At 41.5% G+C, this 24,176-nt stretch overlaps 2 protein-coding genes across 2 annotated transcripts in view; one reads left to right on the top strand and one right to left on the bottom strand.

The window, feature by feature from the left end:
• GPC6 (glypican 6) overlaps positions 1–22,970 on the bottom strand; it is a 1,070,003-nt gene extending 1,047,033 nt beyond the window's left edge. Inside the window, exon 1 of the mRNA XM_059902833.1 lies at positions 22,202–22,970. Within this exon, the coding sequence (XP_059758816.1) occupies positions 22,202–22,361 (160 nt within the window). The 5' untranslated portion in view covers positions 22,362–22,970. The remainder of the gene's footprint in view (positions 1–22,201) is intronic.
• Positions 21,376–23,943, top strand: LOC132352381 (uncharacterized). Its single transcript, XM_059902834.1, has 2 exons — positions 21,376–21,687; positions 22,219–23,943. The coding sequence occupies exon 2, from the start codon at positions 22,370–22,372 to the stop codon at positions 23,105–23,107; it is 738 nt and encodes a 245-aa protein (XP_059758817.1). The 5' UTR covers positions 21,376–21,687; positions 22,219–22,369; the 3' UTR covers positions 23,108–23,943.
• The last annotated feature ends 233 nt before the right edge of the window (positions 23,944–24,176 follow it).

Genomic DNA, 24,176 nt, shown 5'->3' with positions numbered 1-24,176 from the left:
TAGAAAAGTACAACAGAACTAGTTTCTACTTTTTCCTGCTTACTGGAAATCAGACATGGTAAACAAATGGCCTTGTCATAGTTCTGAAGGTTTCGTCATCTTGGACAGAGTATCAATTATACATACGTATGTACACTGGTAAGTGTTAAACAACCAGCTTTCTAGGAATTAAGGCCCCGATTTTTAGAGTTTGCCAATTTCTGTGGTGTAAATACTCCACAGTACTTAACACTCCTCACACAAAATGTCTGGAAAGTTAACAATTGGCTCTTATGGCCTAGGATGAGATGGCTTCAGCACACCTCTGTGTGTATATTTGAAAGATATATATACACACGTACATATACATACCCACATATGAAACTTAAATATCATTGTTAACAAATCGAGTTTTTCAAAGTTTACAGCAGTTCTTTCTAAAGGTCAGAATTTCACTTTACATCTCCTGTCTTTCTAACCACATCTCTTATTACCATTGCCTCTGAGGTCCTTTAGAGTAATATCAATGGTTTTGAAATGCCATAGCATTTAAGCATATAATTAGCTATGGCCATATGTTTGGTGTCTAAAATGAAGCAAGCCAGATTTAAAAACTCAGCAGACCTCTACGTAATTTCGTGATCTGATCTTCTTATCATCCTTCGTGAAGTTCTTATACGAATGCATGTTGGTAAATGAATCCTGGGTTCACTTGGATAAAGGCTCATATATTCTATTCCAAATACAGAGATAAGCATTGAGTTTTCAGTACATCATTAACCCCACATATTTAACTGGTCTATTTTTATTCGCACAACTTCCTTCTGCAATGGTGCATAATCCTAAATGTTGCCTGAAGGGAATCCAAAAACTCCATCCGTCCATCTAAAGTTGAATAGCCCATACCCTGGAACAACTACCAAGAGCAATGAGCTAGCATCAGGCAGGGCCAGAAATAGCTGCAGACAGAGCACAGGTCCACCCATATGTACCGTCACGTGAAGAGTCATGATAGTACCCCTCTGGGGTTGTGCAACATGGTGACTCTGAGGCTTGCTGCTACATCAGAGTAAACTGGCAAAACTAAGAGAGAGAGAAATGTGGCAATGCCAATCAAAATGTTCATACCTCAGACTTTTTCCCCAGCAATTCCACCTCCAGAATTTCTCTGATAAACTCGCACTATGTGAAAAGGTGTACATGTGAGGACATTCACTGCAGCATACTTTGTATAGCAAAAACGAAACACTAAGATGTCCATGAATGGGACACCAGTTAAATAAGGTATAGAAAGTCTGTACGGTGGGATAAAAATGCAACCTCCAGCGGGGATGGCGAGAAAAAAGGAGGCAAGTCTTTATGCACTGAAATGAAACAAGTTTCAAGGTAAGTTGTTAAGTGGAAAAAATATCTGCATAAAGATGTATATAGTATATTCCCATTTCAGTAAATATATATAATATTTATGAATATTTTCCTATGCATATAACATCAACTGAAGCATCACAAGTGCCTAAAAGAATGACTGTCCCTCATATATACACTACCAAATGTAAAACCGATAGCTAGTGGGAAGCAGCCGCATAGCACAGGGAGATCAGCTGGGTGCTTTGCGACCCCCTAGAGGGGTGGGATAGGTAGGGTGGGAGGGAGACGCAAGAGGGAGGAGATATGGGGATATATGTATATGTATAGCTGATTCACTTTGTTATAAAGCAGAAACTAACACACCATTGTAAAGCAATTATACTCCAATAAAGATGTTAAAAAAAAAAAAAAAAAGAATGATTGTCCCTGAAGAGGTCAATCCTTTGGTATCATTTAAATATCTTTGTGGTACGAACCTATGTATTTTTAGAAATTAAAAACATCTGGAAGGATTTGTCATGATATGTCAATTGTTCAAGTTTTAAAGGACTGTAGGCCTCTCATTCTTCTTTTGGAACCTTCCTCCTTTTCTCTACAGAGGTGACATTTGAAACCAGTATCCCCAAGTTCACTGCCAGTGTCCCTAAGTACAACCATCTGTAGTGAGGAAGGTCAAGGTTATTTTGGGCTTGAGGAAAGTTCTAGAAATCAAGAAAAAAAATGGAAGGAGCTATAATATATTGTGCATACAATATGTTACCATTTTAGAGTCAGAATATATGTATGCTGAGTCCAACATCGGTACTCTCATGAATGACTTCCCGTCCAAAAGTACATAATATACATAAATATGTGTAAGGCATGTGTGTGTATACATACACATACATATGTATATATATCTGAGAGAGAGAGAAGACAAATGTGAATGATGCCAAAGTATCAAAGTTACTTCATCTTTATTAATCTTCTTTTTCCTTCTAGTACTTGCCTATCCTCAAAATTTTTCACTAAACCCCAGGTTGCCACCTCAAATGTGAACAGATAGTCAGTTAAAGCCACCAGTTAAGAAGCTTATTTGTTTGTCCAACCCTGGGCAAAGTACCTAGGAAACAAATAAAACTGCATAAACTTAGCCCTAGAGGAGCTTAAAATCTTCAAAGAGCTACCACAGTTCTCAGACAATTTTGGAGTGGTGGATTTATACTCAATTCCCCTAGAAACAGGAAAGCTCTTTTTTTTTTCTTAAATTACAAAATTCATTTATCTAGAAGTGGCAATTATATACTGAATTCTTCTTATACCTTAGAATGTTTTAAAAAGCAATACTGATACTGTATCTCAACAGAGCTATTTCAAATCAATACAACAGGAAAAACTATTAGTACAAGAAGGTGAACTCATCAAACCATAGTGGATACTACTGTCACTCTTAGAAATCAATTGCTGACAAACATAATGCTTAGAAATGGAGAGCTTGAGAAAAACCTAAACGATAGGTAATTCTCTGAATTTGGAATATTTGCTTTGAAAATCTCCATGTTTTCTATCAAAAAGGACCATTCTGCAATCACTCTTGCTTCTCCCTCCCTCTTGCCGCCAGAGCCATGCTCCTCTAACTCCCTTCTCCCTACCTGCCCACACCTCCTGGGACTGGCTTTGCAGGAGGAGCAAAGAATACTCAATAGTCAATAGGCTTCAGAAGAGAAGGAGAAGACATGGTAATACGTCTCGTCTAGGTCCTTAGGTCTGTAGGTGTAATATCCTCCACTTTCCTTCTGGAAACATTATTTGTTGTGAGTGAAGGAGTTTGCTTTGCATATCAAAGGGGAGGGGGAAAGGTGTCTGACACTGAGCGTGAAGACAATAATGGTGTATCTCCATCTGAACACTCACCATGACAATATATAATTCAAAGTTAAATTAATACGAGACTATAAAGAAAATGAAAGGAATTACAAATTCTAGTTTTTATCATGATGACTACCATATTGCTTGAAATATTCTTCCCAAAATACTTTCTGATGCCTCTGTTCACAAGTACCCAAAGCACACTCCTGGTCTGCCTAGTGGGTAACCCAATAGTGGCTTTCATAACTTCCCCAGCAGTACCGTAAGAAACAGTACTAAGGACTCAAAAGCTAGTTTGGCCAAATATATAACAAAATAACTGTTAAATCTTGCCTTTGATTTTCCCCAGAATGAATTCTCCAATGTCCCCGCTTCTTTGGGACAAAAAATTAAAATGAGTACGTCTCATTGGTTCATTCTAGGTCATGTGACTTGGCCTGGGAAAGCAAGCATCTGACCTTTTTAATTCCCATACCAGTAGGCGAGATCTGTCTTTCCTTAGACCCAAAAGGATGAGGATTTCTCTAAACCTAGAAAGGGGATTTAGATACTAGAAAGGGGGTTCAAACCTAGCCAGGTGGTTCAGAAACAGCTAGAATAATAATTATGTAACAATATAGTTTTACACGTGATGACTCAATCTAAACGAGAAATCAGTTATCGCTTATCTTACTGGGAGATTCTAGAGATGTCTCAGGGATAGAATCATGTTTGCTACTTCTTACCTCCTCTAACAATGGAAAGTTAAGTGATTCATAATATTTTGAAAGAACTACATAAACCGTTACATAGCCCAATAATCTGAAAAAATTATTTTAATTCTAGAAAAAGTTATTTTGCTCATGTGAAGAAGAAAATCATGTGATTCACGTGGGTAGTAGTTAAATCCATGGGCTGTGGAATCTTCCTGGCTCATATGCTAACCCATCTATTTCCTTGGACAAGTTAACTGCACTCTCTGTGTCTTCAGTTTCCTCATCTGTAAAATGTGAATGGTAATACCTATAATGGAGATGTTGTAAGGATTACATGAGATCCTACAAGTAAAGAGTTTAAAATTGTATGTGGGGCATAGAGAGACCTCAGTCAATGTTATTATATAACATATACTCAGTAGTATAACATGAAGCCCATTTTTAACAATCCTACTACAATTTCTATGCTTTATCTTGATTCCATTTCATTTCATTAAAGGGCAACCTTCCACTATATGGAAAGGTCAATCATTTGATACTTTTGTTAAAGGAAGAGAAAAGAGAGCAGACGGTCTTCTTTATCCTTTCAAAAATATCAGTGGAATAAGACCATTCAACTTACTGTAAAAGTCAGGGTTCTATAATATTGATTTTTTTCAGAAGCAAATGTATAGGTAAAATGCAAGGATGGTCTCTCTTTCTCCCTAGAAACTAGGGTGGGGACAATAATATATACTATTCAGCTGGACTACCTCTAAATATAAATTTTACTCTCTAGATTACTAATTTTACATGGTGGAGAAATATTTCAACATCAGTCTCAATAGGAAATAAATAACTTACATGACACTTTGTACTGCATGCCCTTCTAGAGCGTAAACTTATTAAGGGCAAGATACTCTGACCTCACTTGTGCTCAATAAATCTGTGGAAATGAAAATTGACAATATAATGGCTGGAAGTTAGCATATGTCCAGTAGCATATAGAATGCCCTTCATAACATAGAATATATATGAGTTGGTCAACATCTATTGATACAAAGAGGTTGTTATCTAGGAATCAAGTGAAAGCCCAGGTCGTTGTCATAATTTGGTACATTCAGTATGTGTGTACTGAATGCCTTATATGTGCCAGGCACTGAGAGCCATGCCAGAATAAATCAGACATGGCCCTGCCTTCTAGGACTTTATAGACTAATGGAGACTAATCAAATATATCAGATATTTATATTTTATATTTGCAATAAAAGTTAGAAAGTGATTACTGCTCCAAAATGTTTAAATAAAATATTGCAAGAGGTAACAGATGGGAGGAATTTTTCCCTCTAAATGCATTCCTTCATAGAAAAAGAAATTGATCTCTCTCGTCCATAGGAAAGTATAGCACCCTTAGGGTCTGTCCCATTTTTCCATGAGCATTGGTGGTACAGTGGTGAGCATAGCTGTCTTCCATTTTTTAAAATGAACAGAGAAACTTCCTTCAAAGAGTAGAAAACAAAATTAGCATGTCTATCACAGCTGCAATGTATACTTTAGCAAACCAGATTTATTATTAGTCTATAACAAAACCTAGATTGTTATTATTTATTGTGGCAGTAGTGAGTTCACACACACACCCATCATATTCCCCAATCTCAAAAATATACACTGTGTATAGAGGCTGATACTTTCCAGGTTAGGAAATTGGTCCACTCTCTGAGAATAGTGTCCCAAGACATACATATTTCTGACAGAGCGTTACATCTTTCATTCAGAAATCAGGCATACCATTTAAAAAGAAACAGCACCTTCAATGCTACTGCTATTCTGTTAGGAAAAGTTCAGGGCACCCTGAGGATCAATATACATAACACCTAAAGAAATCTGTATGTTCAGAGCTTCAATTCCATGTGGGAAGGAAAAACAACTTTGAACCTTGTTTTTAGAAAGAAATATCAATTTGTACAAATCAACTTTAAGAAAAACAAAATCATTTAAGAGAAATGAACTCTCTCTGGCATTCCCTTGTTTCATCACCCATTGCTTTCTGAAAAGACAGGTGCCTGCTGACACATGTGACCACGGGCTGCAGTGTAAGACCACCTGCTGCAAGAACAGAGCCGCCAGCCAGAGCAGGGAAGTGTCTGCATCCGGGCTGCTCACCAACTCCATCAATAAGGCTCTCTTGTGCCAGGCTTTTAAATACCTTCATTTTAAAATTAGATTTTGATTTTTTTCTCAGAAACAGCTAAATCTCTGTTGAGCTACCCAAACATATTTCACAACTTAGATTAGCGTGTTCTGCCTTCCTGCTTTTTTTGCAGCTGTTACTTTTAAGAGAGCACATTCTGCTTTCCAAATGAGAATGGAGGCTTTTATTTAAAGGAGGAATTTTTCTGCTTGTTGTCATCTGGGCATCCTCCCTACTTTTTATGATTTCAGAACCTGCTTAAAACATCTTCATATGCAAACTGTACAGCAGCACGAGTTGAAATGTTCACAGTTTCAAAAGTGATAGAAAACATAGAAACTAACTAAAAAGTAAAGCCAAGTTAGATCAAAGAGGGCACAAAAAAGCTCACTTGGTTTCACCTTTTCTCCAGCTGGAATCACTTATTACACTATCTATGCAAGAAAGTTAGTTAAAGGGATTCAGAGCATGAACTGTTCTTTTCAGCCAACCATGGCCAAAAAAAATTGCCTCACCATTAGTGTCATCTTTGATTATCAAAATATTGATGTGTCTATTTATACACACCATACCCACTTCAACAGGGTAGCTATAATGTCTGTGAATTTTTAAAATACACAGCACAATCGTATGCTAATAATGTCACCAAAGGAAGGTTCGTATATGAAATGACAGAATTATTGCCATTTAAAACTACATCTTTAAACAGAGGTTGTCACATGGGATAAATGTGGTTATCTTTTTAATACTTCTGTAGAAAATTTATTAAAATATAGAAGCCAAAATAATTGGGGGTTAAATATCATTCTTGAGTAATTTATACAATTCCCTAAGGACAGATGCATGTTCTATTTGCTTGAACAAAGATTGATGAGACTTTTCAAAATCATTGTTGCCCATTTCTTAGGGAGTTCACAGGCATGATGTATTTAACAGAGGAATTTAACCTTCCCTATTTACTATATAATTAGGGTTCATCCATTTATATGGAAGGACAAGTAATGCTGTATAAGAAATAAATTGTTTTAGTGGAGAAAAAAGGTATTTCAGAATCCTTGGTTCAGAGCCCTCACTTTCTCTCCCCCTCCCCCTCCAATATGTTACCTGTACCTGCCTTCCCACCTCTACCTGCTTTTCTCTAGGCTCCCAGCACCTTTATCACTCCATTCCCACATAGTATTGAGATTAATCATCTATATGTCTGTCTTCACTATTCTCTGTGTACCTCAAGGGCAGGGCAACTGTGGGTGTTTTTCTTTGACCAACTAATTAAAGATAAATTTGTACTGACCTGAACCAATGTAAGGGAACTTAGTTAGGTAACAGTTTAAAGTGGAATTCACAAAATTACAAGTGGTTCCTATGAACACTCCAGTGGCACAATTTATTATTCAAAGCTTCCATCATAAATAGATCATTCCAAAGGTGATATAATGTGATGGCTTTATCCCTTTAAAAAGGCCTGACTTTTTAAACTAACTTTCCTCTCTATCAATTTCTTTATCTCCCAGGAAATGTCACTGCAATTTAAAGTACTCTTTACATTTAACTCCTCTAATCTTTTCAGGTATTTGAAAGTTGCTGTCAGTGATAGCTAAAACATGACATGTTTTTAAAAAAAAAAAAAACATTTTGATAGACATATACATATATATAGCAGGTGCTTCATTGGAAGAAACGTTATACTCTAAAATAAAATGAAAGCAACAAAATGCATGTTCTACGCAATAAACTCAGGTGGTCTACACTTTCACAAATTGATTTCCACTGGCTAAGCTAATATAACTTATCAGCCGCAATCTTTCAAAGAAAATATAAGGGTGTCTTTATACTACACCATTTAATTTTGATCTTACTGAAAGTTGTCTGGAAGCCCAGACCACCCCCCCAGCCAAAATCTCTTTATATTTCCGATTAAGGAGTAGTCAATTATTTATTGAGTACCTACTATGCCCAAGCTCTATGTTCTAGGGAGTACAAATGTGTGTGAACGTTCCCTCAGCTATCACATAGGCAAATTTGGGAAACACAAATTAAGAGACTCATTTAATGACAGGAGACATGACAAGAGTCATGAGAAGGCAGAATCTGATTACCAAATGAATACACAAACATTCCACAAGCTTGGCAAAAAAGGAATAGTTAGGAACTGGACGGCCTAGGACAAATTCACGACGGGGAATCTGAGCTCAACTGGATTTTTGTTAGTGGAGAAAAGTGAGGAGGACAGACCAAGCCTTGTTATGAGGTGTTAGCAAATGAAATGAGACACAGAAAGAAAATGAAGTTTAGTGAAAAAGTTTTTAATCAGACAGAAATTTCTAGAAGGATGCTTAGAAGTAAACTGGAAGGATAGTTTGAGATCTTGAATGTCCAACCAACAGGGTCGAAATTTATTCTCAAGCCACTGGAGAACCAAACTGACCTTTGATAGTTTAAGGCTTAAAATTTAAGCCAGTGGGTCTCAAAGTATGATCCAGGGACTATCAGTGTCCCCTGGGCACTGGCCCCATCTCAGAGCTACTACATCGGAAACTCCTAGCATGGAACCCAGCAGCCTACATTTGAACACACCTTCTGGGTGATTTTGAGAACCACTGGTTTAAGCAAATTAAAATAATCAAGGCAATGTTAACAGCTATATATCCTTCTGCTGGTGGCATGCGCAACACAAACCAGTGAGAATGGCCTGAAAGAAGTTTCAGAGCCATTTCCAAGTAGAAGACCAAAAAGAAGAGAAATAAATATTTTTGAAAGATTTGCTATTTGACATTTAACAGCATTTTAGGATCACCTTTTAACGTTCCATTAAAGCTGCTCTCTTAGAAGGAAATTAAAAGTGACTAAGTCTTAAAGTGGGGATTACAGCCTACTAGGTTTTCTCTCTCCTCTTCTGATGAAGAAATAGGCAGATTTCTCATCACGAAACGTGTGTCAGGAGGGAATTGGGAAAAAAAAGAACTAACATTTACTGAAGATTTCTGTCAGGCTGTTCACATGCATTATGCCATTTAATCCTCACAAAAAAATGTTATAAGCCAACCTATAGTATTGCCCTTTTATATAGATATGGATACTGGGATTCAAAGAGGTAAGAAAACTTTAAAATGATCAATTAGTAAGCACAAAACAAGGACTTAAGTCCTTTTGCTTCTATATGGTACCATCTGCCAGGAAGTCCAAAGATTCCCATATAAACAAGGAATTCATGTTATTTCCAGTTCACTTGATGTTTGAGAGATTCTTTGGAAGCGTTCATCTTGTTTATGGAATGGGGGAGATATTCTGCAAATACTTAACTGATTCAGTATTTTTGCCCCTTAATTCACTGTTTTCTTACAAGCTTCCACCTCCAGAGGCATGGGTATCTGTTACTGGACCTTTTCAGGAGAAAAGTCTTCAAACCTGGATGAAGGGCTTGAGGTCCAGCCAGGAAGAGAAAGGGTAGCAAACCCATCCCGGCCCCAGAGGTCGCGGGAAGAAAGGAAGAACAGGGATGGTAACGGCTCCCCACATCTTCCAGTTTCTCCTCTCTGAGCTTTGCATCAAAACAGGAAGCCAAAGAGAAGAGGGATTTCTGGCTCAAATTCTGCTTAGGAACCTGGGAAGAGATTGCCCAGTGGGCTACCTGACACCAACCTTAGGGTAAACTTGGAGACACAGGGCGCTCAGAGGGAGGGCTGCACCCACACCCAGGGGACACAGGTCTGGCCCAGCAGTTCATACAGCCCTGCTGGAGGCTCAGAAAGCAGCTGAGTGGTAAACCAGAAGGTAATGAAGGCTACAGGTGGGCCAGAGGCCAGGTGAGGGACAGGTCTGACCTGTCAGGAGGCCTACAGGGCCAGAATGGCCAATGTGAGGGTGAATACTTCAGGAAAGGGGGCTACCAGGCCCTTCCCAAGTTGCACAAGATCAGATCACAAAGCACACCAACCCCAGATATCAGTTGTGTGCGGGCCAGCAGGGCCCTGGAGATGGGAGGAGCCCAAGGAAACTCCCTCTTCCCCCTGCTTTCCTGGGGAAGAGACACTCCCTAGACCCATGGAAGAGACTGATTTGCTTACCTAGCGTTTGTCGTTTAACAAACATGTATATAGCCTTTATTAAATGCCAGGCACTATTCTAAGAGCTTAAATGTTAATTCACGTAATACAATCACAACACTGAGAGGTAGGGGTTGTTAGTATCCCTGTTCACAGATGACAAAACGGAAGCACAGAGAGGTCCCGAAAAAAGGCTATACAGTACAGCGAGAAGTCAAAGCCAGCCTCTGCTTAAAACCAGAGAAAGTATCCCACATGATCTACTGAGAAGAGCTTAACTGATCACACTAAAATTTTTTACCCATCAAGTTACCCAGCAAGTGGGAGGTCCTAAGGAAAACCAGATGGGTCACGTGAGTGAAGCAGCAAAGGAGGGAGAGGAAATCTTGTGCCTTTTCCCATTGGAGTGGCAATGTGTCTATGTTTTCAACTTTGGGGGAAAAATATGGTGGCAGTTCACATACTTCCTAAAGGTCTTCCAAAAGCTTGTACAACAGGTTGAGTTCCTGGAGTGAGGAATCACGCCTTATCTGCATGGCTGGTTTTCTCTTGTCCAGTGACCACTGGAAAATTGAAATGTAGAAGCACTGCTTGGACCTAAGTGAAATCAAAAGACGTATATTTCTCTAATTTTTTTTTAATGGAAAATGTCCAATTTGACCACTGTTTCTCAGTGATGTTTAATTTTTTCCCCAAAAGCCCAAAAGACTGAAATACCAACCTCAGACCAAACCTTAGTTTAAAGGTCTTGAAGTTCACTTTGCAGGGAGCACAGAGCTGCCTATTCGGGAAACCCTTTACCCCCCTGCCCCACAGAAGTACAAAACGAACCGTCAAAACAACGGAAAGGGAGACAAAGGCAGATTGGATATAATTCTAAAAGTTCAGTGTACTGCTTTCAGAAATATACTGTCATTCTTAGGATCAAAATGAATGGACTGAAAGTATAAGGGGTTTTAGAGGCTTTCTGGGGCTTCATTAATTATTTTTTCCCTGATGAGATATTACCAAATGGAGCCACTACTAATGGTGACATGATCTCAGCTCCTGATGGGCGGTAAATTGGGACACGGAGCCCAGCAAGGTGGCAGCTGTATGGCACCGACAATATATTTATCGGAGATTTGGTTCAGTTTTTCAAATCTAACATGCCGCTGAATAGGTCCTGGGATACAGTGTTTGTACAATGTGTGTTAAAAAATGATTCTTTCCGGGAGGGGAAAAAAAAAAAAGAACAGTGCTTTCAATGTTCAGTATCCTTTACATCTGCTGCTCAGCTGGAAACACTGTTAAAAGGCCATTAGAACCTTAAGGTAGCAGACCTCGAAGGCTCTGAAAGCCAGGGAGCAATTTGCTGTTTGTGTGAGAGGATCAGCCCAGCCACTTCCTTTTCAAGGGCTGAAAACAGCTTCTGTCATGAGCCGTGAAAATCAATTCCACAGGAACCAGGCTGAAATGTGGCCGAAGGTGGTACACCTACAGGCTGGCGCTGCACGGTACAGCCTCCTTCTGGGCTTCCCTGGCACCTTCCAGAAGTCCCAGACAGCGGTTCCCCGGCAGTGCCTGCGAGGAGATAGGCAGCCTGAGACTTCCAGAAACCTCCAGGCTTCTCTCTTAGGACACTGGTTCTCTCTAATGCTTCAGTAGGTTAAAATGAGAATTGTCGCCCAGCATGAAGATAGCTTCAGGAAGTGTCACCCTGGGAAAAGCCTGCTCTCGCTTATTTGTATTCCATCTTTCTGTTTTTCCTGATGAGACTAATTGGGAGAGAGGCTCATTTTTTCCCAAAGAATACTGTTTCAAAGCCTCTCAAAACAGAGAGCAGTTTTAAACTGTTTTTTTCAAGTACCACATCATATTTTTGAAAGTAAGTATTTCAGAGGAATCACAATGGCTTTGTCAAGAGTCGTACTTTATAAACTAATGGTTAGAAAGGTTAAAACTCACTTTAAAATGCGTTACAGGGCTTCCCTGGTGGCGCAGTGGTTGAGAATCCGCCTGCCAATGCAGGGGACACGGGTTCGAGCCCTGGTCTGGGAAGATCCCACATGCCGCGGAGCAACAGGGCCCGTGAGCCACAACTACTGAGCCTGCGCGTCTGGAGCCTGTGCTCCGCAACAAGAGAGGCCGCGATAGTGAGAGGCCCGCACACCGCGATGAAGAGTGGCCCCCACTCGCCGCAACTAGAGAAAGCCCTTGCACAGAAACGAAGACCCAACACAGCCATAAATAAATAAAAATTAAAATGCGTTACAGGTTTCTCAGTTATAGGAAACTGTTATTCCAGTGATAAAATGCACCTTTGTTACTACATAGAATTAAGATCAGTATAACCTATATTTTTATATATAGTCAACACTTTGTTAAACTGCAAACCTTTGTATCATTTAATAATAAGCATGTTCTGGATAAAAATAAATCGCCATTCTTTAATCATAGCAATTAGTTTACGTTTATGCATATAACTTCTTACAATATTAAATTATCTATCTTTACAGCAATAACCCAGGCTGAGAAACTGACTCAAAGTTTATTTGTTAAATATAACAAAATGAAAAAGTATAATTTCATGGTTTTTTGCTGTGAATATCTGTTGCACCTAATGTACTGTTTTAACTGGAATTTAAGTGTGATCACCCTACTTGTATTTTTTTTGATTAAAATAGAAAAACATGGGTTTATACAATTTTTATATGTCTAGTATACAAAACACATCATGAAGATCTCTGATTTTAAGAAATCCCCAAGTTCCTTTTATTAAAGAAGGGAAGGTGATAATTGAAAAGAGATTATATGTAATGATTTTGTTGTTGATGACATAAGATTTGCCATTTGCAACCTATTATATTCAATTGAAATTGACCTTTTATGAGAGCCATGTGGTAATATAGGTGAAATGAATATATTCTTTATGGCAGTCATATAAAAAGATTGGCCTAAGCTTTTAACATAGTACTTGACCTCCTGGTGTCTGAATACCCCCCAGTCTGTGAAAGAATATTGAATAAGATAACCACATAATCAAATGAGTAGTAAAAGCACAGTAAAAGCCTTTCACACATTAGCACTTGATAATGTAAAAGTAACAGTCAACTATGTTCCCTAAATTCAGTGCAAACATGTAGCTGGAGGAGAGGCTAGAACAGATCAAGTAGGAATGTTCAGGAATCTTGCATTTCCAGACAATTAATGTTTTAGAATTACAAATTCTTATTTTCCAAATAGAGCTCCCATTATGTCAAAGATCACTTAAACTCTTCAAAATCATTTGTTAAACTTTTTGCTACAAAAAAAAATCAACGATCTTAAATTTTACCATTTTTTAAGTTTTAAAAACTCCCAATCATTGGGATTTGGAATAAAATAGGATAAGCAAACGGCTAAAGGACAACATTTCTTACTTTCTCAGGAAAAAAATTAAGGCCTGTCACTTAAAAATACCTATAACAGCCAAAAGCATGTTGGCCTTTTCAAGTTCATTGCAAAAGTGCTATTGACCGGCTTCCCTGGTGGCGCAGTGGTTGAGAATCTGCCTGCCAATGCAGGGAACACGGGTTCGAGCCCTGGTCTGGGAAGATCCCGCATGCCGCGGAGCAGCTGGGCCCGTGAGCCACAACTACTGAGCCTGCGCGTCTGGAGCCTGTGCTCCGCAACGAGAGGCCACGATAGTGAGAGGCCCGCACACCGTGATGAAGAGTGGCCCCCGCTCGCCGCAACTAGAGAAAGCCCTCGCACAGAAACGAAGACCCAACACAGCCAAAAATAAATAAATTAAAAAAAAAAAAAAAGTGCTATTGACTTTGAGCTATTCTGACCCATTAAGAAAATAATAACTGAAAGTTAGTCATCATTTTTTGGAAGACCTCAGAGTGCTTTCTTTGCAAAGAAAAGAGTTGCCTCAACTTCATTGCAGCCTTGAGAGGAAACACCTCTAGTTCCCTGGAATTCAGCAGAGGAGCACTGGCCCCTGCTAATCTCAGCTGTTCTGGGGGCACAAAAAGAGGAAGTCAATTTCTCAAGAAATCCAAGAAATGTAAGGAGCAAACACACTAGCTGATAAAGCCTACAGAACACAGGTGTGCACGTCCAGAATGTATTATGCTACATCTGTAATTAAATGTGTATAAAATGAAGGGTGCCCAGCCCTAAATGTAGTCTCCTTGTATCTGGAAGTCAGGAACAAATAGCTAGATCTGCACAGGAAAAATAGCTCAAGGCGGGATGGGGCAGGGGAGGGAGGGGGGGGGTAGGGTTGGAATTACTCTTGACCAGAAATCTTCTAAAAAAGACCCCCAAAGTGAGTCCTACCTACCCATAGGGAGCCTACCATATTAGCAAAGAATAATAGGGATCCTACCGTGAAAGAAACTTAAAATGACTTTTCCCAGTTCCCCTTGAAAGCAATGCTGTGGTTTTATTTTACTCGCGCAGAAGTGCCCAGGGCAGCTGGGTTAGGCCCCGTCTGCTCCAGGCACAGGTGATTACGGATTGAACAGAGCCAGTCCCTCTCTTTCCCTCGGTCCCCCTAGTGGTCAGTGTAGACATTTGGAAGAAAGCTGAGGAAACAGGGTCGGGGTGCGCAGTTTGGAAGCAGCAACTCTTTCTGGGTGGAGATTCCTACCCAAGGTCAAGGCGAAAAATAACACAAAATCATTGCTCAAATATGACTGTCTCCCCTGACAAAAACGTGTACTGAAAACCACATTGAATGCACCCGGAATGTGGCCCCCAGAAACTCAAAGGATGGTGCCCAGACCAACAGCATCAATGTCACCTGGGAACTTGTTAAAAATGCAAATTACAGGTCCTATCCCAGAACTCCTAAGTCAGAACTTGTGGGGACGACCCAAGCGTTCGCGTTTAACAAGGCCTCCAATGATTCTGATGCATGATAAAGTTTATGAAGCACTGCTCCAGACCACTGGCTCTCTTCCCTAGATGCACATCAGGATTACTTGGGAAATTTTCAAAAGCAAGGAAGAGAAGGAGGGAGGGAGGGAGGGAAAGTACCCTTCCCAGACCGATTAAATCAGACTATCTGAAGATGAAGCCCAAGTGCAGGTATTTTTTTAAATATCTCACATGATTCCAGGATAGCCCTGGCTCTTTCCAACTCGAAAGAGCCAGTTGTTAACTTTTCTGGAATTTTGTGAGCCGGTTGTTGAGCTGTGAGTAGCTCAAGATCGGTCACAGTGGGAACACTTAGACCACAAAAATTGGCAAATGCTACAAATCCGGTCTCTCCACACACTACCCTCCAGAGAGCCAGTTGTTTAACACTTATCAGTTCACCACTGGCCGGAGTTGAGAAACACTGGTTTAAAGCAAGAATGCCAAACACTTAATTCAGATAGTCTGAGTCATTCCTCTCAATTTCTCCGTTACCCCTAAGTTCCGTATTAAGATTATGAAGATTAACCAAGCATTTCAGTGGCCATATATGTGAGACAGGTGACTACCAGCCTGTCTTAGGGTATAACTGTGACTAGTTCAGATCAACAGCCATAGTCCTTTTCCTTTCTCTTCCAGGCATGGGCATAGGAAGCAATTCTGGAATGAGAAGCGTGGGTAAATCTGCTGGGGGACTTTTGAGGCTCGTCTGCCTCATCAATGGAGAGATGCACATGGGAAGAAATGGTCCCTTTCTATGCCTCTGGGTATAGCCCCTTTGCCTCTTGGTACTCCAGCAGCCATCTTGTTTCCATCATGGCCCTGACCTGGATGATGGTTGGAATGAGGATGGAAGAGCCAAAAGACGGGGAGAACCTGGGACCGGATGATGCTGTTAGCTTTCTGCTTTCTCGCTCCTAGAACTGCTCTCTGTTGGGACTTCTTCCTATGTAAGAGAATGGCTCTCCGTGATCATGTAAACTGGAACTCCTCTCATGCTTTCAGGGTCTTCTTTCCATAAAGGCAATGTGTGTGTCCTCTGCTCCCCCTCACCCCTTCCTGACTCTGTACTCACGCTTCAGAGCCCATCGCTCTGCTTCAAGGAGGCATTTCCATAACCCTGCGATCAGAACACAGGATCCTATATTTTTTCCGTTTTTTTAATTTTTTTTCTTTTTATTTATTTATTTACTGTGGCCGCACCTCCAGGCATGGGGGATCTTAGTTCCCCCACCAGGGACCTGAACCCACACCCCCTGCAGGGGAAGCACGGAGTCTTAACCACTGGACCGCCAGGGAAGTCCCCACATGATCCTACTGAATGCTTTGCCAGTGCCAGGTACCCTGGTGCTGTTCACTTATCTCAGCCATTCACTGTTAAAGGTGCCCTTAATTTCTGCTTCCCTGCTGGGATTAAAATTCCCTGGGGCCCTATAGCCAGTCCCTGGCATGGTGACTTACACATAGTAGGTAAATAAGAGCTAGTTATTGGAAAAATGAAAAAAAAAAAATGCCTAAAAGAAATGGAGAATAGGTTATAAAAATAATAACCTGAATAATGTGTAAATGTGGAATCAAATTTCTATTTCTCTTTGTTACTAACTGGTGCATTTGTTTAAAAATATTTTTCATCCAGGGTTATTAAAAACTCTTCAATATTTCCATCCAGGATTATTAGAATTTTTAAACCTTTACCCAAGAGTTAGCACTATGAAACCCTTTATTTACAAACATACCATCCAGGGAGTCAACTACACTTTCAAACACTCTCAGGTAAATCACTAAAAACTGAGTAATACAGGAGAAATCTATGAAACTACTTAAAGTCTCGTTGTGTGCCAGCTAAAGAATTTAAGAGAGCAGAATTTGGTCTGCAAAAGGATATAAGCACCAAGTTTGAAATATTAATTATTCCGTTTATACTGGCAAGACAACTCTAAGTCACCTTGCTGGCCTTGCTAGAAGTCTTTTGAGAGATGTGAATTAAGGAGGAAAAAACGTCTTATGATGTTACTTTTGTGGGTTTGAATATGAATTAAGACTAAGCTAATGAATTATTTTATCAATAATTCCTTTACTGCAGTTTTTAACCTAAACTCGTATTTCTATAAAAATCTAGTGACTGAATGGTAGGTCACTTTGCTTTAAAAGGACTCAATTTTATATTTTGTTAACTGTTCATAATACTCACCCATAATTGTAAAAGAACACTAGTCACCCTCTCACAGAAATTATAATGCAATGTTTATACTACAGTATTTTAAAGAACATAACGCTGTATATTTTAAATCACTTTTGATAGTGGCCTACATTTCTGCTCACAAGCTATTACAATGTGGCACAGTTAAAAGATATAAGTTTTATGTAAAGAAGTATATCAGTCAACTCAGATGAACTCTTATTCTCAACGATGACATATCATCTTCTAATTAAATCAGCTAAGATAACTCTGTTTGCAAGGATCATTCTAAAATTAATTCCCAAATCAAGAGTCTAACAAGTGGTACTCCTAATAGTCCAGATTTTAGATTGCTTTGATACCTGGAATTAATGTGAATCTTTTAGTAATCTAGTGACTTGACAAATCATAAAAAAACATTTGAAATTCCGCTAACTCATTTCTACCTCACAGTGTTCTTCGAAAGGATTTTAAAGACATCGCCTAACTAAACAGAGGGCAAAGAAATCAGAACTCTGTGAAGCAGGCAGCTAAATGGAAATTAAATTATTTATCCCAAACTAGGAGATTTAATATGTCTCCAAAAGAGTAAGACTTACCAAACACTGTTTTTTCATTTATGTTAATGTGATATCTACATGTAAAATTGAAAAAAGAGTTGGGTTAACAGCAAATGTATCAAATAAGTTGGTTTGCTGGGGAGCAGAGCGAGGGAAGGCTTTTCCCCGGGAAGCCCACCAAAAAAAGGAAAGGACTGCTGGACCAAGGCCAGATAAAATGAAGCATTACATATTTTGAAATTTGAAAACAACAAAGAAAGACTAAAAATGTCACTAGTATATCAGTGGAATATAAGAGAATGTTTTTTTTAATTTTAGACTTTGAGACAGATTTTTAGATTTTTGAGATAAATTGATATTAAAGAGATGGGAGAGAATTTACTGCTTTCTTAATATCCAGCTATAGCCCGACTCTCAAAATACCTGAGATAGAAAAAAGGTGGCAAACTAAATTATTGAGAACAGAGTTACTTATATTTTCTTCCTAATCTGTGGAGATAAACTTCCCTCCTCCCTCTACCCCCATGATAATTTCCTGGAGTAAGTTTTTTTGGACTAACCCAATATTCAGAAAGTAGGCCCAGTGTACTGAAAAAAACCCGACACATGTTTTTACTTTCTATCTTTCATAGAACCACATCTATACAATGATCGGGAAAATGCAAGAGTACACAGACAATTTAGTGGTGGTAGCGTAGCCAATTCCAGAGAACATAAAATCCAAATTCAAAGTGATTTTGAAAAATTGTAGATGTTGCAAGTAAACAGAAAAATAGCTTGAACTGTGAATGAATGCATATGGTGATTGATAATACCAGGTTATAGATGTATTAGATGAGGAAAGAATTGATTTTACATGCATTCATTCGACAAATACAGAATGGCAGTGGGCAAGGTGAAGTGGATGGACTCCAGTGCCCAGGGTCAGAGTGCCTGCGTTTGAATTCTAGCCTCATCACTTGCTATCTGAGTCATCCTTGGGCAAGTTAATTATTTGTCTCTGTGTTGCTCAGTCTTTTCATCTTTAAAATGGGGATAATGATAGCATCTAAGTTACTAGAAAAAGTCAGTAAGGCAATGTTTAATGTTTTCAAAGTAGGTAATGTTTTTCAGATAGGTGCCGGGCACATAGTAATTTCTATATAAGGGATTGTTAAGTAAAGTTGCGGTAGATAAATGAAAAACATTAACCTGTAAGCCAATAAATTACCACTAGTCAGCAACACATGCATATTATAATTAATGACTCCAAGAAGGCTCAAAGCATAAAATAGAGGCACCGTAAGCATAAAACAACATTCCCTGAATTGCCCAGACTTTTAAGCAGATGCTCTTTTCAGTTGTGAGTTCCTTTAGAAGTTGAGCGCCATCAGGATGAGTTGGATTGGAAAGTGAGATAATATTTCTGATGCTGGAAGAAACACTGGCATGTCTCACACTGACCTTTGATCAGAATAACAGTCCTAACAAAGAACTCGATGCTACATGGCTCAATATCTTCCCAGAAGATAGAACAAGAGAAAATAAGCAAGCACACTTTGAAGGCTTTTGGCTAGGTATCTGGAAACATTTTGATACCACAAAAATTACTAAGTATAGAATGGATTGCTGAGAGGGGCTCAAGAGTCTATTCCTTTGGAGGTCTTTGAAACAAGGGCAGATAGTCTATCTGATCTGCCTGGGATGGTTTAAAATCAGGGCTGAGTGAAGATTAATGGTACAAGCTGCCCCCTGAAGGCCTCCTCTTTCCCAAGCACTCTCTGAGAGTCGAACTTTATATATTACCCATCAGTTCCTCATCTGTTGAGTTTGAAGAACTCCCTTTTATCCTAGAATGGAAAAGGGCACACTATTTCACAATTGTGAGTTCCGAGTAAAACTTTAATAATGTCATGATGAAACATCATGTCCTTATTACTTCTCAGTTATTTTACCAGGCAAGCTACCTGTAAATATCTTTCAACTAGAAACAGCTCTCAAGAACCTGAAATCTGAATAGCAGTTCCTTTAAATTCATGTCCCCTGGCAGACTAACAGCACATGCCGTTTCTCAAGCAAACCAGTAAAAATCCAAACAAGGCAAAGGATGGAAAGGAGTTGAAGGGAAGGATAACCACCATATACTAGATAATTAAAAGTAAATGGTATCAGGAACGAGGGAAGAGAGGAAGAGTGTGTTCATTTAATAACAGGACACCTAAGTGATCATTCCAACAGCAATAGGTAGCACTGAGTAAAGTTTACCTTGAAAAAATGTTGATCCTTAATATACAGTTATCTTTCAACTCATTTCTTTTCCTATCAGATGTGCCTCTGACCCCCCAGTGACCTATAGCTTGAGTATTTCCACTGGCACAAAGGACAGGAGGATTTAGGCAAATTCAACAGTGCCCTTAGTCCTAGAAAGTGATTTTAACAAAAGTGCACACATTTTAGAAATTCGTAGCTAATTAGCAAGCAGTGTAATTGTCAAGGGGTGGAGAAAAAAGGGGGAAAAAACCCTCTGTAGTTAAAACTCTACTGAAGGATTTATTTCAACCACTGGCAATGTTTCAGGAAAGTCAATGGGGCCTACAGAAATCATACACACCGAAAACCTTCCCTCTGATATGAAGGAGATTTGCATCGCGGTAAGGATGAACTGTAGTCTCCTGAGAGTCCCATTATCCACTAAAGAATACTGAAGCAATTTAAAAATACTTAACTATTTTCTTCTTTAAGGTAGCTTATCTGAAATCATGTTGGGAAATATGTGTGTTTAAAAGTTTGAAAAAGCCCAGATAAGAGGAGAAAAAGTTCCTACAAGAAGTGATCCATACTCTAAACCTTTAAAAAGTTGAATTCTCTGAGATTGGGGGGGGAGGGGAAAAAAAGCAAAGCTGATGCTTATCAATTAATTAAAAAGAATGAAATAACAGTAGACAAAGGGGAAGGAGAGTTAAGAAACTTAAGGAGCTGCGGGGGCAGTCGCTTTCTATTCACTGATTAACAAATTAAGGAGCTCTGGAAAAGGGAGAAGAAGTGACAGGGAGAGAAAAGTGGTCTTATAATTCACCACAGGTTCCGCCTCCGACTCACCAGAGGCTGCCTATGTCTGGCTCAGAATTAAAAAAGGCTCCCTGTATATAATGCTCCGCGCTGTTAGCGTGATGTGTAAGCTGTTTTTTTTCAATGCCTGTATTTCTAGAAATGTGCTCCTTCCAGTGTGAGTAAAAATCCCCACTTGTAGAGTTTGTGGATCAACCGCAATAAAACAGCAATCCCACTACGTATCGAAACCGTGATGTTTTAAGATCTCTGCAAAAATGCTTTTCCTCCAGCGACCAGTTCTTTGGCAAAACGCAGAGAGGCTGGTGGAAATCCAGCGTTTTGACTCGACCCTCCGAGGACCCTGAGGACTCCAGCTGCGGGGTCTGAGCAGCCCGCGCCCCCGGAGCATCTCCTGGCCTCTCTCTCTCAGCCACAGGATTACCTCTCCCCAACACGTTTCATTCACCGAGCCCCCGACAAGCTCGGGTTCGGTTGGAGCTAAGAGCCGGAAAACACGCGCCCAGGCTGCCGCGCAAGTTGTCGGAGGGGCTCTCGGTGGAGGAATGCTGGTGGCCGGGCACGCGGAGGACGCGGGGTCCCAGGAGCCCGGGACGAATCCACCAGCGAGCCACCCGCTTAAGTTGACTCCGCTTCCCAGAGCGGGCGGCCGAGGCCGCGCTCAGGACGGGGCGCGGCGCCGGGTGGCCGGGGTGTCCCCGAACCGCGAGTGACCAACAGCAATCGGGGAAGCACTGAGGAACCGTAACGGGAAAGCCCGCCCCAAATCTGAAACGGGCAGCCCACGAACTCCCCTGAGCAGCCCGGAACCGCCGACGTCGGAGGCCGAGTCCCCCGGTGGGGTTCCCCCCCGCCCCAAGCCTCTCCCGCCCCCGGCCCGGGCGCCGGGCGCTCTGCCTCCCCGAAGGTCAGAAGAGGGGAGCGAGGGGCGAAGGGAGCCCTCCGCGTCTCTCCACCGCCCCCGCCGGCGCGAGGGCGGGAGCGGAGAAGGCGCCACTCAGACTGTGGCGCTGGGCAAACTGCGGCCGCAGTTCTTCCAAGTTTGCCTGAGCGAGCGGCGCGGGGTGGGCGCCCGCTCGGCTATCTGCCCCCGCGCCGCGGCCGCCCCGGAGGGTGCCGGGCTCCCCGGCCCGCGCGGCCGGGGCCAACGGCGAAGGGGGCGCGAGGGCGCGGGAGGGAGGGAGGCGGGAGGGAAGGAGGGCGCTCCCGCGTGTGCACACAATGAGGCAGCCGAGACGCACACCTTCCCCCGCGGGCGAAGCGGCGGGAGCATCCGCCGCCCCGCACAGAAGCGCCGCGGCCGGGAGAGCCCCGACAGAAAAGTGAACAGCAACAGGGGGAAGGCGGAGGGCTTCCGGAGGCGCGGGGGACGTGCGGCCGCCGAGGGCTGCAGCCGGCCCGGGCCGCGCGCCCGCGCTTACCTGCTATCTCCTGGTAGGGGATGTCCGCCAGGCTGAATCCCTTGGCACCGTACGCCTGGCGGACCTCGCCGCAGCTCCGAGCCTTCACATCCGCGCCGGCCGGGAGGGACAGCAGCAGCCCGGAGAGGGGAAGAATCACAGCCCCGATCCAAGAAGGCATGGTGCAACATGCAAATCCAGCTCGGTGAACCCCGGGACCCGTGCGCTCTTCACCTTGCCCCTCAAGCCGAAAGCCCGCCAGAGCCGGCGGCGCGCTCCTCGCCGCTGCCCAGCGTCACCCCCTTCCGCCAGCCGAGGGGACGAGCAGCGCAGCCCTCTGGACTACGCTCAGCAAACTTTTATAAGCCTGATGGAGGATGGCAAGCCAACCAGGGCGGGCTGGGAAAGCAGCCGCCTTGCTGCTCTGGCCCCCCAGACCGAAAACGGTGCAATAAAAAACGAGAAAGAGGAGGAAAAGAAATGTTTAGAAAACCACCATGGGGGTTGAGAGCTGCGACCCGAGTTCCGAGCCGCAGAATTCTAGCGCGCGGCGAGCTCGGCTCGCGGGAGTGTGCGGCGAAGGTGGGGACGCGCGCCGGCTCTCCCGGGAGGGAGATGGACACAAGCGGCCGCGAGGGTGTGCGCGCGCGAGTGTGTGTCGGTGTGAGCGCGGGGTTCTTGGGGCTGCGTGTGCGTGGAGGTATGTGTTGGGGATATACGGGATCCAGGGGAAACCTCAGCTTCACACAGGCTGAGGGAGCCTGTGAGAGTCCTCCTGAAATAGGGAGAAATCCTGGAGACAGACACTGGAGGCAAGAGGGAAGGAAAAAGGAGGGGCGGGAGAGAAACGTGCTACACATTGCACAGCCGAAATTCAGAGGCAGAGTCGAAGGCAAAACCTGGACTGGATTTCTTTCTACTCGGTAGAAGAAGGGAGGGGGAAAAGAAAGGAAAGGTTCGTATTTTCTCAGTCCCTGAACATCCTTCCTACTGATCCGAAATGCTACCTTTAAATGCCATAACAAAGTCATCTAGACACAAAAAGCATTTTTAAGTCATTAACTTACTTTACTAAACTATATTTTTGTGGACGTAAAGGACAACACAATTTCAATTGTTGCTCTAAATATGAGAAACAATTCACGACCTACTGAAACCCAAAGCCAGCGTGGAAATGAACAATTATAGGGGAAATGCAAATAGCAGGGCACAGTCATTACTCTAATTGCTGGTCTCATTTCTCTTTGACTTTGTTTTTATTTTGTAAACGCAGTTCAGGCACACATTAGAGACCAGTAGTTTTTCTTATTTTCAAATTTTGGGTTCTGGACTCAAAAATGTCCCCTTTTTCAATTTCAAATATTACATACTCTTGGATCAGAAATCATTATCTTAGGTTTCTAGTGTGTGGAGGAACAGGAAAGCTAAGGAGAAGCAGAACAAGGAAGCAGTGAGAAAATGAGAGAGCAGGGGTCTTTGGGGTACATGAAGGAAGACATTGGGGAGGGAAGTGAGGTCTTCCTTCCCTCTCTTCAAATACTCTCACATACTAGACTTACTGTTTTCTTCCAAGTTAACAGAATTCTCAAGTGGAGAATCAATTCACTTATTTCTTCCTGTCTTATACTCAAGTTCTGTGAAATGGGATCAATATGAAAATTCTTATCAATCTTCTTATGTTAATGAACTCTGCTAGGCAGAATTATGTGTTGAAACCCAAAGCTCATGCAGCTACTGGGGTAGTTAAATCCAAGACCAAAAAAATAAACTAATTAATAAAAAAATAAATTTTTAAAAGGTGATGCTTAACTTGTGTGGCTGTATGTATTTAGGTCAGCACATGATTCAGAAATAACTTGGGTAATGTCCAGCTTTTTGGAGCTTACCTATAAAGCTGTGTTTTTCAGATGACAGCTATTAATGACCAGAATGACTCATGAAATTTGTCATTCTGTTTGTTATCACCATCACAGTCATAATCATCTTCATCATCATT

This window comes from Balaenoptera ricei, chromosome 18 (genome assembly GCF_028023285.1).
Source record: "Balaenoptera ricei isolate mBalRic1 chromosome 18, mBalRic1.hap2, whole genome shotgun sequence".
Classification (NCBI taxonomy): Eukaryota; Metazoa; Chordata; class Mammalia; order Artiodactyla; family Balaenopteridae; genus Balaenoptera; species Balaenoptera ricei.
Note: the sequence above shows the minus strand (reverse complement) of the source record. Positions and strands in the feature narration are given on the sequence as shown.

Coding starts and splice junctions, on each gene's coding strand:
- LOC132352381 (XM_059902834.1), top strand. CDS start 22,370: ATGCAAATCCAGCTCGGTGAACCCCGGGACCCGTGCGCTCTTCACCTT.